The sequence below is a fragment of the Callorhinus ursinus genome, unplaced genomic scaffold, assembly GCF_003265705.2.
Source record: "Callorhinus ursinus isolate GAN/ISIS: 27379988/994484 unplaced genomic scaffold, GSC_fseal_2.0 scaffold13, whole genome shotgun sequence".
Taxonomy (NCBI): Eukaryota; Metazoa; Chordata; class Mammalia; order Carnivora; family Otariidae; genus Callorhinus; species Callorhinus ursinus.
In genome coordinates this window covers 1,064,676-1,081,318 of record NW_027397075.1, presented here as the reverse complement: position 1 = coordinate 1,081,318, position 16,643 = coordinate 1,064,676, and the positions used below count along the sequence as shown (strand labels likewise).

Genomic DNA, 16,643 nt, shown 5'->3' with positions numbered 1-16,643 from the left:
GAGAGGGAGAAGCAGGCTTCCTGCTGAGCAGGGAGCCCGATGCGGGGCTCGATCCCAGGATCCTGGGATCATGACCTGAGGCGAAGGCAGACGCTTAATGACTGAGCCACCCAGGCGCCCCATGTCACTTTCTTTAATGGCTTCTTGTTACCCTCAATATAAAATCTATCCTCCATGGCATGATTGACAGATCTTATATGATCTGACCCTGCCCACATCTCTAGTCTCAACACCCCACAACTACCCATATCCTACACACCAGCAACACTAAATGCTGAACTGAACACAGTTCCCTGAACATATCATGCCTTTCCTTATCTCTAGGTGGGAAAATGCAGTTCATTCTCCACCCCGCCTCCCCTAATTCTGTTATCTGGCAAACTTCTCCTTCTCTAGACCTCAGCACAGGGTCATTTCCTCACCACCATCACCTTCATTAGACTGAGTTGGATGTTCCTGATTCTGCAGGCTTTCCCTGTGCCCTTGTCATGTGTGGTATTGAAAGTACCTGTTTATACATCTGTCTGGTAGCTGGGCTCCAGACTCAATACCTCATACATAATAGGTGCTCAACCAAATGGCTGAATAAGTAAAGGAGAAGCCAGCAAGAAAATGGTTGTGGGATTATATAAATCTAAGGGTTTGCCATTAACCATATTAAGGTGTGCCCTGAAAGAGGGGAAATTAAGTCTCAAGGCTTAAGGGCTTAGCGATGTCTACTTAGGATGCAAACTGTGACCAGGCAGCTATAGGCATAAAGAAGACTTCTGAGTTTCTTCTTCACCTGGAAGCTTTTCTCTACACCCACCTGAAGTGAAGGAGGGCAGCTAAGGAGGTGAGGAGGCAGAGTGGAGTCATTCCTGTTGTTTGAACGTCTGCTCTATGCCAGGCAGGAACAACTTTGTACCACTCCAGGGGTCATACTCATTGGCAACTATCACTTCCTGTGAATGGTGTCCTACCTGTGTTATTTAGGGGCCAGACTTTGCTTTATTTGGTCTCATTTTATTCTTTTTCTTTAAAGATTTATTTATTTGAGAGAGAGAGCGAGAGGGAGAGTGGAGGGAAGGGCAGAGGGAGAGAGAATCTTAAGCAGACTCCCCACTGAGCATGGAGCCGGATGGAGGGCTCGATCCCACGATCCTGAGATCATGACCTGAGCCGACATTGAGAGTCAGACGCTTAACAGACTGAGCCACCCAGGTGCCCCCGCTCTCATTTAATTCTTCAAATAACTCTATGGGTTACACGATAATCTCCTCATTATACAGACAGGGAAAAGAGGCTCAGAGAAGCTATGCATCTGGCTCCTCATGCGGCTTATAAGCATGGGGAAGGGGCAGCATTTGGATCCATGGCTACAGAAATACTGCCAAGAGTGCAAGCGGGGCATTCCAAAAACCGTCCAGAGGTAAAGGGAGGCAGGGTCAGGCCTGGGGGTGGAGGACGGGGTAGTGGGAGACAGAAGAAAAATCCACTGGAAGCCCTTACTCCAAGGATGCCTGGCAGAGGGGCACCCTAGCCCCCACTCTGAACCAAATGCCAGCGTGTCACATCCATATGAAGGAAGGGGTGTCTCTCTGGACCTCATACAAAGGTACGGTGTGGGCTGGCAGAGGCCCCCCTTTTCCCTAATTCAGCACCCAAGAACAGCAAAGCCCAGTGAAAATGAACAGGGCCACCCAGGATAGGGAAGGAAACATGCTACAGTGATGGATACCAAGGTGCTGTAGCTTCAGCAGATTTAAGGTTTTGCTCTGACAGCCAGGGAGCACCTTCTTGTGGCCCTAGACCTCTTGCTGAGGATGGTAAATTCACAGGATGGCTGTTTGCGTTCAGGCCCCTAAGACACATCAACCCGGTTCAAATCTGCCAGCACCTAGTGGGTGACCCCGGGCAAGCATTTTTGCCTCTCTGGGCCTCCGTTTGCCCATCAGGTAAGTCTATTCATATCTACCTGCCGGGCTGTCATGAGGATTACACGCACAGTCACGTGGGTGATGCTTGGCTCAGGGTGAGTGCTCAAGAACCCGTGAGGAGCTACTCCTGGGGTTTCTCCGTTGTGGGCATTCTCCTGTGGGAGGCCAAGAGGAGTTCAGTGCACGCTCGGCCTCTCAGTTGTTTCCTTCCATCCCCTGCAGTTCCTGAAGAAGCACAAGGACCCTGGGGCAGTACTGTTACTGCCTTTCATTGTGTCCTGCATCAACCTGGCAGTGCCACGCCTCTACTCCCTGTTCAGGCTCGTGGAGTGGTACGAGATGCCACGGCACGAAGTCTATACCCTCCTGATCCGGTAGGTGTGTCCGCCACCTCCAACACCAGCCTCTATTTCCATGGAGGGCAATGAGGTGGGAGCTAGAAAGGGTTAGGCTCAAGTACCAAAGTGCTGTTTTCCAGAAAGAGTTTTAAGAACAGAGTGTGTTCGTGTGGTGGGGGTTCATTGCCAGAAAATCCAAAAGGTGCTCAGAAAATACAGAGAAGTCCAACTGCCTTTTGCTCAAAGCAAAGGCTTATCTTCCCGATTGCGATCAGCCTGAGGTTTAACATAGGTCTCAGTTATGAGATGTACAGATGTGTATGTTGTGGACTGCAGAAAGGCTCCTGGCTGAGGAGCTGCATGGGAACTGAAATTTATCCAGTGTTCCCATTAGTCAAGCTGTGAGCCTGGATAGCCACTGCCTCAGCTGGGAGGAAGAGCGGCATTTTTGTAATTCAGACACCCATATGGAGGTAGAGAGGATACTTTTGGCAATTCATTGGCTGGGAGGGTGTGCCTTTTGCGCTAGAGGTGAACCCAGGGTTTCGATAAACAAAGCATAAAATTACCCAAATTTTGTCCTTATTCCTTCTTCTGGATAGTTCCCTGACTAGTTCCTGGTTATGGTGGTGTTTATAATAATAGGTCTGTACAATGCAAATTGAGATTCTTTACTGATCAATTCAAGAGCCTTTGCCTTCCATGCCTCTGAGATCTGAGTCCTGACCAGCTCTCCAACATCATTTGGAGAATTTGGATGGAGGGGTGGTAGACCTGTTTGCTTAGTGGGCCATTTTGAACCAATCACTTTGCTATTTGTTTTTCCTGATCACATAAAGAGGTTAATGGACTTTTCGTAGACATCAGCCATTTGTACTGCTTCACAAAATATTCAATAGTTCAAAATCTTCTCTGCATGAAGAGAAAATGGGAAAGGTTCGAAATAGGCAATTCTTTTTGATATAAGATGAGCTTTTCTCAGCTTAGATGAGTATGTTTTCTCAAATTTAATGTGGAGCTACCCTGCAGTAAAGGTACATTAACTCATTAATCCAGGAGATATTGAAGGTCTACTGCGAGCTAGGTATGAGGAAGAGATTAGGGATCTGGCATTGAAAAAGATCCAGTTTCCTTCCTTTATGAAACTTACTGTCTAACACAATGATTCTCAACCTTCAGCATACACCAGAATTACCTGAAGGGATTGTGTGGCCCTGTCCCCAGAGTTTCTGATTCAGTAGCTCTGGGGTGGGGCCTGGAAATTTGCCTTTCTAGCAAGTTTACAGATGAGGCCGATGCTACTGGGTTGGAGGACACACTTTGAGAACGACTGGTCTAGTGGCACACAATTGTTGGCACACCAAATGCTGAAGCCCTATTAAAACCAGCAGGTGTTGATTTAAGGCAAAATGACTGGGTTTAAGAGCTCAGGGGGTTAGAGAAGATGGTCCTCTGTATCAATCTTTGTCATGCCCCTCGGAATCTGTGTGACCTTGGACAAATTGTTTCACCTCTGAGCTTCAGTTTCTTCATCAGTAAGATAGACATAAAATGCTATCTACGTGATGATAGAGTTGTAAGTATTAAGAGTTATAAAGTTGTAAACATTAAGTTGTAAAGACTAAGGTGATTCAGTAAAGTTCTTAACACAGTGTACTGTCCATGGTCAGCACCCAGTGAATAGTATGTATGTTTACTGTTATTACAATCAATGAGAAGTGAAATCAGATAGTTTGGAGAGGCACTGAAAGAGGGTATATCAGTTGATATAAGTTAGGTTATGCTGCAGTAACATACATCCCCTCTCTTCTCAGTCTCAGTGGCTTAGAACACAAAGATTTATTTCTTGCTCATACTATATGTCCCTTGTGGATGGCAGGGGGTTTTGGTCATGTCATTCATGCCAGGATCCAGGCTGAGAGCAGCAACCATCTCAAATGTTGCTGATGGCCATTTCAGAGGGAAGACAGTGAGTTCCAGAGAGTCTCATTGGCATTTAAATGCTGCAGCCTAGAAGTGACACAAAGTGACATACATCACTTCTGCTCATGACTCATTTGCCAGAACTAGCCCTATGGCTCCACTCAAACCAGAGGGGAGCAGAAATTTCGGTCCTACCACATGACCAAAAGGACATATTGGCAAACAGTACTAATGATTGTCATGGAAGGTAATGATAGCTGTTTTCTGTTATCTAGAAACATCTTTCTGAAAATATCAATCATTGGAATTCTTTGTTACTATTGGCTCAACATTGTGGCCCAGGCTGGTGAAGAGGTGAGATTCCTATGCTGTTCTGCCTCGAGTTTGGTTTCTTAACCTTTGACCACCAGGGAAGAAGTGAGTTTCTCTGGTTTCTCAGAGTTTCTACTCATGATCTTAGAGTAGATATCATATTATCCTTCCATCCATCCATCCCTCCATCCATCCATCCCTCCATCCATCCTTGGGCTGTGCACTCAAAACCTCCTTCTCCTTGTTCAGCCAAATCTAAAAGCTCTCAGTCCATCAGCTCATAGCACTGACTTCCTGCACAGGTAATTAATTGGCTATCAGTTTCATGAACTGACTAATTCAGCCTTCCAGTTTGTGCTAGCCTGCTAAACTCCTAGGCCACTTTCTTTCTTTCTTTTTTTTAAAAAAATATTTTATTTATTTATTTGACAGAGAGAGAGAGAGAAAACACAAGCAGGGGGAGCGGCAGGCAAAGGGAGAGGCAGACTCCCCGCGGAGCAGGGAGCCCGATGCAGGGCTCGCTCCCAGGACCCCGGGATCATGACCGGAGCCGAAGGCAGACGCTTAACGACTGAGCCACCCAGGCGCCCCCCCAGGGCACTTTCTTAGGCAGATATTAATGAATTTTCATAAGGTTAATAAAAAGAGTGAAGGCATTATTACCATCGATGCCTTCTGCTCTCCCTGGCTGAGAGATGGGATCCAGAGGGCGGAGGACAGGGAGGAAGAGTTTTAAGAGGAGAGATAATGAGAAGGGAAAGTTTGGGGTACATGTGGTGGGCAAGACTTACTGGGGGAAGGAGGGGCACAGAAAGGGAATAAACACCCTTGAAAACAAACTCAACAAGTTAATGGTGCCCAGAGTGGGTCTGCTTTTCTAGGCACACAAGGACCTGGTCAAACCGATCCACCAGCCATGTCCTGATGAGTGCAGGATGCCAGGAACAGATGGAAATTGGGCAAGAAGCAAAGCCGCTTCGCATCTCCTGACTCTTATTTGCCTTTCAGTGTTGGGAAACCCTCATTGGCCAGGAAATCTACCGACTCCTCCTGATGGATTTTGTGTTCTCTTTAGCTGATTCCTTCCTGGGCGAGTTCCTGAGGAGGTAAATATTTGTCAGCCTTGAGTAATTAACACCTGATGTTGGAACTAGAGCCATAGGCTTGGCTGAGCAGGAAGTATGGGTATCCTTTATACTTATATACTTAGTACATAAGTATCCCTTATATACTGTAGTGTACACTGTTAGAAGTCTGCCTTTCATTCTTTGGGATACTGATTCTTTCTGAATTCACCGATATTTCACTTTTATCTGACAGTCCTGTTGTCCAAGTTCATTTGGTTCAGCTAGCCCTTTACAATCTTCTCTTGGAAAAAAAAAAGGGCTAGAAATAAAACATAGAAACTGAAAGTCATTTGAGAACTTTCCACCATAGATAATTCTTTTTTTAAAGATTATTTATTTATTTATTTGGCAGAGAGAGAGACAACGAGAGAGGGAACACAAGCAGGGGGAGCGGGAGAGGGAGACACAGGCTTCCCGCGGAGCAGGGAGCCCGATGCAGGGCTCGATCCCAGGACCCTGGGATCATGACCTGAGCCGAAGGCAGACGCTTAATGACTGAGCCACCCAGGCACCCCTCCGCCATAGATAATTTTAATTCTAGTGTATATCCTTCCAGATTTTTCTGTGCACATACTGCTTTGTGTATGTGTGTGTGTATTATATAATTTCAAAGACAAAAATGGGATCACAATGAAAATCATTGTGGTGTTTGCTCTTATTAATCTTAAAACTCTGCTGTGGTATCTTTCCCTAACAGTACATCTAGATTTATGTCATGATTCATTTAATTGAATTTGATTATTATGCTGATTGTTATTTTAGATGCCAGGTATACAGAATTGAGGCAGTGTAATCAATCATTGGCCCATATGTAGTCCTCTTTTATTGATTTATTCATTTATTTGTTAATAATATGCCAAGCATCTCATTCCTTAGAGACACACGTTTCTTTGAGCTGCCCCCATGATGAGATGGCATAACATAAAGATTCTTTCCTCAGTGGGTAGGTTGCATGACAAATCTCCTCACTCAGTCTGCCCAAACTCACTTTCATTACAGCCTCTATCCAGGGTCTGGACGTAAAGGTGGGGAGGTTTTTTTGTTTTTGTTTTTTTCATGGCAATTTTTTTTTTTTTAATTGGCATCCTCTCTGTATGAAGAATTCAAAGTGGTCTCAAGTTTCCTCCGAATAAATGGAGACCTTGGCTTCTTCTTGTGGATTTAGAAAACAGGGCAAGCACTATTAATCCAATAGCAGTAACCAGAAATGGAAAAATGTTCAGTTTATTTGGGTTCGGAGGTTCTGAATTTATCTGGTCCCTGAGAAAAAGGTTGAATAAGCAAAGAGTGGTATAAATGAGATAATAGGATAATTTTAATAATGATCTCATTTAATACCTATTGTTAGCTTATAATTAACTATTTAAATATAAGGAGGGATAACTTAAATAATGTTCTCTAGAATTTTTCTTTTTTTTAGAAAGAGGGGCAGAGGGAGAGGGAGAGAGTGAATCTTAAGCAGGATCCATGCCCAGCATGGAGCCTGATGCGGGGCTCAATCTCACAACCCTGAGATTTTTACCTGAGCCGAAATCAAGAGTCAGATGCTTAACCTGAGCCACCCAGGCACCCCTCTAGAATTTTTTTAAACCACTTCAGCAGTACCTCTATTCAAATGCATTGTATTAATTCCATTTTCCCTCAATTCCTTCAATTATTTCTTTGAAAATATGCTTGTACTTGGAACCTTTCAAACATTTGCAAGGGAACTTAGGACTTTATTCCAAACTGGTGAGGCTCTACTTTGTTGATTGTGGGGAATCTTTTGGCTTTTTTTTTTTTTTAAGATTTTATTTATTTAATTGACAGAGAGAGACAGAGAGAGAGGGAACACAAGTAGGGGGAGTGGGAGAGGGAGAAGCAGGTTTCCCGCTGAGCAGGGAGCCCAAGGTGGGGCTTGATTCCAGGACCCCGGGATCATGACCTGAGCCGAAGGCAGACGCTTAAAGACTGATCCACCCAGGCGCCCCGATTGTGGGGAATCTTTTGAAGGAGAGAGTTGATGATTTGGGTACTAAACTCAGTGATGTTTTCACAGACTCATTGGAATGCAGTTTATCACAAGTCTTGGCTTACAAGAGTTTGACATTGCCAGGAACGTCCTGGAACTGATCTATGCACAAACTCTGGTGTGGTAAGTTTTGAAAACCTTCAGACTGACTCAGAAATATTTTGTAAGTGGGGATATTGTGGCTATTGTTACCTTTATGAGCACTTTTTAAAAAACTGTGGTAGGAAAATGCATCATATAATATCATCTGAACCTTTTCTAAATGTACAGTTGAGTCGTGTCTATTCACATAGCTCTGCCAGAGATCTCCAGAACTCTTTTCATCTTGCAAAGCTGAAACTCCCTACCCATTAAGCAAGAACTCCCCAGTTCCCCCTTCCCCAGCCCCGGGCAACCAGCACTCTATTTTCTGTCTCTATGAGTTTGAATACTCTAGGTACATTATGTCAGCGGAATCATACAGAATTTATCTTTTTGTGCCTGGCTTATTTCACTTAGCATAATGTTCTTCAGGTTCTACATATTGTGGCATACATCAGTACTTTCTTCCTTTGTAAGAGTGAATAATATCCCATTGTATGGATATACCACATTTTGTTTATCCATTCATCCGTGGATGGACCTTTGGGTTGCTTCTACCTCTTGGTTACTGTGAATAATGCTGCTATGATTATGGGTATGCAAATGTCTCTTTGAGACCCTGCTTTCAATTCCATCTTATGGCACATATGAACCCTCTTAGATTTTTTAATAAATGATGTTCATAAATCAGCTGATGTGATAATAACAATATATTTCCATTTATCGAGTGCTTACTTTGGCCAGGTTTTTGAACTCTAGAAACCAAGTGCTTATACTACTGACCACTTGCTGAAGGTTCCAAAGGGAAATGTTAGCCATGAGGGAGGAAAAAGTTCCAATCAGAGGTGGCCATTATTACTTCTGGGCCTTTACGGTTTGTGTTAATAAATTGTAAATAAGCACAACTGAAAACACATGTATCTTTTCCTTTCCCCATGGCAATTATAGATTTAACCTCTGTGCTTTTTAGGAGAATATTGCCTTTGCTGATGAGCTTTAAAAGAAGATAAGGGAAAGGTACCTGGGTTTCTCAGTCGGTGGAGCATCTAGCTCTTGGTTTCAACCCAGGTCATGATCTCAGGGTCGTGAGATCGAGCCCTTGTCGGCTCCGTGCTGGGTGTGGAGCCTGCTTGGCATTCTCTCTCTGCCCCTCCCTTGCTCGCTCACTCTTTCTTTCTCTCTCTATAACAAAAGAGAAGACAACAGAAAGGGAGTGTATGTTAGGGACAATGGTATGGTAGAGATGAGGTGAGGTAAGTGTTTTTTGCACACCACCGTGTCTATTTTTTGGCATGTCTACATATCACCTGTACTGGTTTTATTTTATTTTATTTTTTAAAGATTTTATTTATTTATTTGACAGAGATACAGCGAGAGAGGGAACACAAGCAGGGGGCAGTGGGAGAGGGAGAAGCAGGCTTCCTGCGGAGCAGGGAGCCCGACATGGGACTCAATCCCAGGACCCTGGGACCACGACCTGAGCTAAAGGCAGATGTTTAACCGACTGAGCCACCCAGATGCCCCTAAATACATTGCTAAAGGAGTCTTTATTTTACAACCATAAATGGAAAACCTGTGTCATTTGAGAGAAACTTCAAGTAACTTGAAAAGTAAATCAAACCAGGGCACCTGTCTGGCTCAGTCGGTAGAGCATCTGACTCTTGATCTCAGTGTCGTGGGTTCGAGCCCCATCTCTGGCATAGAGATCACTTAAAGAAAAATGTCAGTCACTTTAAAAAATAAAATAAAACCAAGCCAATCACAAACAATCAAATTCTAGCTGGGTGCTGCTGTCTGCCAAGGTTCTCAGTTTAAAGCTTGTCCCCACCCTTTCTTTTAGGAAAAAAGGGGAGGTTGGCAAGTGTTATGCCCACCAAAGTGAGATTTTCTTCTCTTGGAAATCTCTACTCAGGAGCATTAGGGAGAATTGAGGGGGAATGTCCTTCTCATGTGTAACCCAGTGCAGTTTAATGAGTGTCCCTGCAGGACCTCAGACCTTCTTTACTGCCATGGAGGGAGAAGAGGGACATGTCCCACATTTGGGACACCTAGGTTAGGGCTTGCTGAAGGCCATTTGGTGGTATGTGGGTGGTGCTTTCTGCAAAATCTCTATTCCAAAGCTGAGAAGAGAGCAGCTGAGGATCCTGGGTACGGTGGGGACTTACTTGGTTTGCAGGGGGACAGAGCACTCTCCCTCTGTATTTGTTTGTTAGGGTTGCCATAACAGAGTACCACAGAGGGGGTGGCTTAACATTTCCTCACGATTCTGGGGGCTACAAGTCCAAGATCAAGGTGTTCGTAGGGTTGGTTTCTTCTGAGACCTCTGTGCTTGGCCTGTAGATGGTACCTTCTCCCAGTGTCCTCACATGGTTCCTCTGTGTGTATCTGTCCTAATCTCTTCTTTGAAGGACACTAGTCAGATTGCATTAGGGCCCACCCTAGTGACCTCACTGTACCTCTTTAAAGGCCCTATCTCCAAATATAATCACATTCTGAGGTATTAGGGGTTAGGACTCCAGCGTATGCATTTTGGAGAAACACGATTCACCCCATAACACCCTCTTTCCCTTCCCTGCCCACCCTGTATCTGCCCCCACTCCCCACTCTGCGTGTCTCCCCCTGACCTCTGACACTCTTTCTCCCTTACAGGATTGGAACCTTCTTCTGCCCTCTGCTGCCCTTTATCCAAATGATTACTCTTTTCATCATGTTTTACGTCAAAAATGTGAGTCAGTCTGAAGTTGGAATCGATTAGCCTCTCTCAGTCCCGTGTGACCCCGTGGTGGTTGGAATTGGATTGGGGGCGGCGGGGGGTGGTGCTGGGAAGGGGGTCAGGAAGCCGGTGCCTGGCTGGGGTCCCTCTGGCCTGCTTCTCTGGCCACAGATGGGAGGTGGCCATTTCTCTCTCTTCAGATCAGCCTGATGATGAATTTCCAGCCTCCCAGCAAAGCCTGGCGAGCCTCACAGATGATGACATTCTTCATCTTCTTGCTCTTTTTCCCATCCTTTACTGGGGTCTTGTGCACCCTAGCCATCACCATTTGGAGGTAGGAAATAGTGGCCTTGTGGTGAGGTCCTAGAGATGGGGTGGGTGAGTGTTTTAACATGTCGGCTTTATTATTATTAAGGTATGGTGAGGCTAGCAGATCAGAAGGCGAATGCTGTTGAAAGATGATTTGTTATTCTCAGACCCCAGTAGAAGTGGTGGTGGCAGGTGGGAAAACCGCGCCACAGAGGGCCACATGAGGAAGCCCCAGGGTTGGTCAGGACGCAGAGGGAGTGAGGAGAAAATGTGAGCAAGAGCCTTTGTTGTGGTTTCGGTGGGAAGGAAAGGGCGAGGTGGGGTAGGCAGGTTTAGGATTGGCTAATTGGAACAATTTCAGTGGGTTTTGAGGTAGAGGGGCTGACTGGAGTTGTCTGGTACCTGGCTCTGGGGTGATCAAGGCAGGGGGATAGTGACCCTGAGTGTGAGAGCCTCATAGAGTAGGTGGAAGGTGGGATATGGGCTCTGGATCAAGGATTATCTCTCCAGGGTCAATAAGACCCCAGATGTCAAAACATCAGAGTGAGAAGACAATGCTTAGTACATTGTTTAACCCAAGTTCCCTTGGAAATCAGCAGACACAACAACCAAGGGAGGGAGTAGCTCTTGGATCGGTCACCACCCATCAGGCGACTTGGCATGGCTTCCTCACTTCCTGGAAGGACTGCAACTTCCCAGAATGGGGACAGAACTTGAGTGAAATGAACAGAAATGCCCTGCTTGAGCTGGTTCCCTCCTAGTTCTCCAACCTCAGCCCACTTTGGCTCCACCTTCCTTCATCCTCATGGCTCTTGCTTCATGCCTGGGACCCTGAGAGCCTCTCCCGACATGGGGTGGAGTCCTGTGAAGTGTTCTCCCGACTCCCTTTGCTTGGTGGCCTTCTGCCCACCCTCTGGTTCTTGGCTCAGAAGTGACCCTGCTTAGCTATGTCAGTTCCACCTCTCGTCTCTTCATTCCATCGCTCGTGGTCAGAAATGCCTTCATTTGAATCTTTGTTTAATCATTACTCATTAGTTGTTCATCTTTGTTTTTTTTCAGTTTATTTTTTTATTTTTTAAAAGATTTTATTTATTTACTTGAGAGAGAGCGAGAGAGCACACGAGCAGGGGGAGGGGCAGAGGGAGAGGCAAAACCGACTCCCCGCTGATGCGGGGCTCAATCCTCGGACCCTGGGTTCATGACCTGAGCTGAAGGCAGACTACTTAACTGACTGAGCCATCCAGGTGTCCCTAGTTGTCCATCTTTCTTACTAAAATGAAAACCCGAGAGGGCAGAGTCCATGTCTGTTTTGTTTACTATGGAATCCCCAAGGCTTAGTATATAGCACAGCACCTCGTACTGGTGCAGTTAACTTTTATAGAATGAATAAGTGAATGAATGAATGAACGAGTGAGTGAATGAATGAGTGAATGAATGAATGAATGAATGATCGAACGAATGAAGGAGTTGACTTTTAGGATGTAAGCAGAACTGGAACCATCAGGAACTCAAGTGGCTTCAGGGCAGGCTCCTCTGCTTTATGATGTCTTTGTGTAGCTCTCTTTTCTCTCTCTTCCTAACCAGTTCCTAGTTTCCCTCTAGTTTCTGCTAGTTCATAACAACTGACTACACGTGCCCACCATTGCCACAACTTCAGCTTCCACAGATCACAGGGTCCCCTCTTCATATTTCTTAGTTCAAGTTCCCCAGAAAAAGAATCTGATTACCCAGTTCATTTCTTCAAGCCAGGATATCACAGAGTTCACTGTCTGCTCTTTGGATTGGTGACCAGTAGATCCAGTGAGAAGCACGTGGGAGCAGGTCCTCAGAGTGTGGGTCACAAGTATAAAACATCCCAGCTGAGGCCGTGAGGGGGAGAGGGTTTCCTCCGGAAGGAGGGTATATGTACAGCAGGCAAGAATTGCTGGTTCCAGGTCCAGAGCCCAGAAAGGACAGTTTGATTCTAGAAAAAGCTATACCTGAGTCCTGTGCTAGAGAGGTTTTTCTGTCCCTTGTTGTTTTTTTTTTTTAAAGATTTTTATTTATTTATTTATTTGAAAGACAGAGAGCACATGGGAGGGGGGAGGGTCAGAGAGAGAATCAGACTCCCTGCTGAGCAGGGAGCCCGATGCGGGACTCGATCCCGGGACTCCAGGATCATGACCTGAGCCGAAGGCAGTCGCTTAACCAACTGAGCCACCCAGGCGCCCCTCTGTCCCTTGTTTTACCAGATTGAAACCTTCAGCTGACTGTGGCCCCTTCCGAGGTCTGCCCTTCTTCATTTACTCCATCTACGGCTGGATCGACACCTTGAGTAAAAGGCCCAGCTACCTGTGGGTTGTTTGGATCTACCAGAACCTCATCGGAAGTGTGCATTTCTTTTTCATCCTCACCCTCATTGTGTTGTAAGTGGAGCACCTCGGGAACCTGGAGGGGGAAACATACCATTAACTCTGCTGGTGGATAGTCTGGGGAGATTTGCCAGGAAGGCAAAGGGCTACAGTGTTAGCTCAGTGTTCTGGATGCTCCTGATTTTGCCCCTGAATTTTTTAAAAAGTTACTTACTATCAACTTGTCCTAGGTTTTTTATTTTTGTTTTCTGTGGGTTTTTTTTTTTTTGCCTGTTTCATGAAGAAAGCAATATTTTCTGTGCCCCCTCTTAAGAAATAACTTGAAAACAAAATGAAAATTTTGATTTGAGACTGCTTAGGAAAATTTTATGTGTGATTCTTTCTGAGATTGTGATTACGTTCAAATGGGTTGGGCATTGTTGGTACATAGGATAGCGTTCTTCCATTTCCAAATAAAAACGATCAATATCTGACTTCTTTTTTTTTTAAAAAGATTTTATTTATTTATTTGACAGAGAGAGACACAGCGAGAGAGGGAACACAAGCAGGGGGAGTGGGAGAGAGAGAAGCAGGCTTCCTGCCAAGCAGGAAGGGATCATGACCTGAGCCCAAGGCAGATGCTTAATGACTGAGCCAGTTTCTGACTTCTTGTGAAAAAACAGATCTGCCAAGACTGGGTTCATCTTCCTGCATGAACAGTTGGTTGGCTAATAGATGTCCCTCTTTAGAAGCCTAGCCCTGATAGCATTGGAAATTGCAACTCCTCAGAGAGACACAACTCAAAAGCACAGACAGGAATGAGTCTTTTTTCCATCTCTCGTGATTCCACGTGCAGCCAGGTTGAGAACCGTTGCTTTTTTTTTTTTAATTATTATTTTTATTTACTTGAGAAAGAGCCCAAGCGGGGTGGGGGGTCAGAGGGAGAAGAGAAAGCCGACTCCCCACTGAGCAGGGAGCCCAATGTGGGGCTCGATCCCGGGACCCTGAGATCATGATCCGAGCCGAAGGCAGACACTTAATGACTGAGCCACCCAGGTGCCCCTAGAACCATTGCTGTGATGTATTTAACCTGTAACTCATCCAGACACAACTTTTCGGGAACACTGTGGGGCCAAAATCCACTTGCAGGCAAATATCTCAGTTTCTTTGCACTCTTTTGGAATTTGGGGCCTGCAAAACATTGGCAAAAGTGTCTGTCATTCTTTCTTTTCTTCTCTTCTAGAATCATCACCTACCTTTACTGGCAGATCACAGAGGGAAGGAAGATTATGATCAGACTGCTCCATGAACAGATTATTAATGTAAGTTCCATTAGTCCCTCTGTTTTCCTCCTCCCACCATTTTTTAGAAACATTTTATAATGGGAACTTCCAGACATATTCCAAAATAGAATAGTATGATGAACCCACACCTGCCCACCACCCAGTGCCAACTACCATCAACATGTGTGTACTCTTTTTTTTTTTTAAGATTATTTGTTTATTTATTTGAGAGAGACAGAGTGAGCATGAGTGGGGGTGGGACAGAGGGAGAGAAAGAAGCAGACTCCCCACGGAGCGGGGAGTGTAACTTGGGGCTCAATCCCAGGACCCTGAGATAATGACCTGAACTGAAGGCAGATGCTTAACTGACTGAGCCACCCAGGCGTGCCTGTATCCTCTTATTTTATCTACACTAACCATTCACTGCAAATCTCTGGATTATTTTAAAGCAAATCCTAGACTTATATCATCTGTAGAAACTTCTATGCACCTAAGAGATATAAACTTTTAAAAAACATAACCACAATACCATCATTGCACCTAAAAGAAATAATTCCTTACTATTAGCTCATATGCAATCAATGGTCAAATTTCCACGATTGTCCCATGAGGTGTCTTTTTATAGTAGGGTTGTTCAAATCAGGGTCTGAGAAAGTGCCGCAGGTTGCATTTGGTTGATACATTTCTTGTTTCTTTTCATCTATAATCGTTCACCCCTCCTCTCTTCTCTTGCGATTTATTGTTGAAGAAACCAGGTCATTTGTCTTGTAGTTTTTACTGGATATATCTGATTTGTGGCCTTGCCGTGGTGTTTACTATGTTTATTTTTTCTTTTTATTTCCTGTACCCTGGTGGTGAGATCTAAAAACCTGATTAAATCCAGATTCAGTGTTTTAGCCAGAATACTTCATAGATGGTGCTATGCACTTCTTATAGCATCACCTTGAGACAGAAAATGTCCAGTTGTCTATTTTTGTGTGATGTTAAAAGTAACCAGTGGGTCCATGCTTTGTTGGCCTGACCCACCCTTCATAAGGCTCCCCATCCGCCTTTCACCTGATGGATTTTGTAGTCTTTGATGAATATTGCCTAGAAGACCTACTGATTTCGTTAGAGATGACAAAATAGTGGTACTCTACTCCTAGAGATTCTTCTGCATTGATTGGCTAGAATTCTTCCATGAAAAAAGGAATTTTTGCTCACCAACTATTTGATTACCTTGTAATACAATTTATAGAGGAAAGGCAACATAGATGCATGATTTTTCCTCCTTTATTTACCAGTTTTTGAAATGATGGGTTGGTATCCTAGTGTCTTAGTTTTCTAGGGCCTGCCATAGCAAATAACCACAAACTTGGTGGCTTAAAATAACAGAAATTTATTCTCTCACAGTTCTGGATGCCAGAAGTCCAAAATCAAGGTGTCAGCAGGGTTGGTACCTTCCGAAGCTCTGAGAGAGAATCTCCTCCATGCTTCCCCTAGCTTCTTTTGGGGACCACTGGCTCACCTGACTGTTTCTCGGCTCAGGGCTTCCTACCTGCTGTTTCTGCCTCCATCTTCACAAGTTCTTCCCTGTGTGCCTGTTTCTCCTTCTCTTCTAAGGACTTGTCATTGAATTTAGGGTTCATCCTCATCCAGAAGGATCTCATCCCAGAATCTTTAATTACATCTGCAAAGACCTCATTTCCAAACAAGGCCATATTCACAAGTACTGGGGTTAGGATAACTTGGACATATCTTTTTAAAAGGGAGATATTGAAAAAAATAAAAATAAATAAAAAATAAATAAAAGAGAGATACTGTTAAACCCACTATACCTAGCAAGGTGACAAGTGAAATATGTTTGATGTCCCTAGATGCAGAGCTATAAGCTTTGACATGCTCAGTGAGAGGACACAGCAGCAATGCTGGGTGCCCAGCACCCACTCAGAGAGACAGAGGGCATGCCAAAAAGGGGGCTACCACACACCATTTGTTCTGGGCCGTCAGACGCTCTTTAGAGGAGAATGTTACAATTCAGGAAGGTTATGGGGGCTAATTTGGCTTTGCTGTGAAACATTTCTTCTCTTTTATTAAGAGAAAACATGGCAGGGGCACCTGGGTGGCTCAGTCAGTTATGCCTCCAACTTTGGTTTCAGGTCAGGTCATGATCTCAGGGTCATGAGATCGAGCCCTACATCGAGCTCTGTGCTCAGTGCTGAGTCTGCTTAAGACTCTCTCTCCCTCTGCCCTTCCCCCACTGCCCTCAAATAAATAAAAAAAATCTTAAAAAGAAACCCCAAAAAACACAGTGGCAG

General features: G+C 44.8%; 2 protein-coding genes across 3 annotated transcripts in view; one reads left to right on the top strand and one right to left on the bottom strand.

Annotated features, from left to right (window-relative positions):
• TMC5 (transmembrane channel like 5) overlaps positions 1–16,643 on the top strand; it is a 63,385-nt gene that overhangs the window by 44,018 nt on the left and 2,724 nt on the right. For both annotated transcript variants that reach the window (XM_025855524.2, XM_025855526.2), the window contains 8 exons: positions 2,142–2,293; positions 4,456–4,534; positions 5,501–5,598; positions 7,658–7,753; positions 10,361–10,436; positions 10,625–10,758; positions 12,965–13,138; positions 14,307–14,385. In XM_025855524.2, the coding sequence (XP_025711309.1) occupies positions 2,142–2,293; positions 4,456–4,534; positions 5,501–5,598; positions 7,658–7,753; positions 10,361–10,436; positions 10,625–10,758; positions 12,965–13,138; positions 14,307–14,385 (888 nt within the window). The remainder of the gene's footprint in view (positions 1–2,141; positions 2,294–4,455; positions 4,535–5,500; positions 5,599–7,657; positions 7,754–10,360; positions 10,437–10,624; positions 10,759–12,964; positions 13,139–14,306; positions 14,386–16,643) is intronic.
• GDE1 (glycerophosphodiester phosphodiesterase 1) overlaps positions 13,939–16,643 on the bottom strand; it is a 40,234-nt gene continuing 37,529 nt past the window's right edge. The window contains exon 6 of the mRNA XM_025855528.2: positions 13,939–14,254. Coding sequence (XP_025711313.1) covers positions 14,161–14,254 — 94 coding nt within the window. The 3' untranslated portion in view covers positions 13,939–14,160. The remainder of the gene's footprint in view (positions 14,255–16,643) is intronic.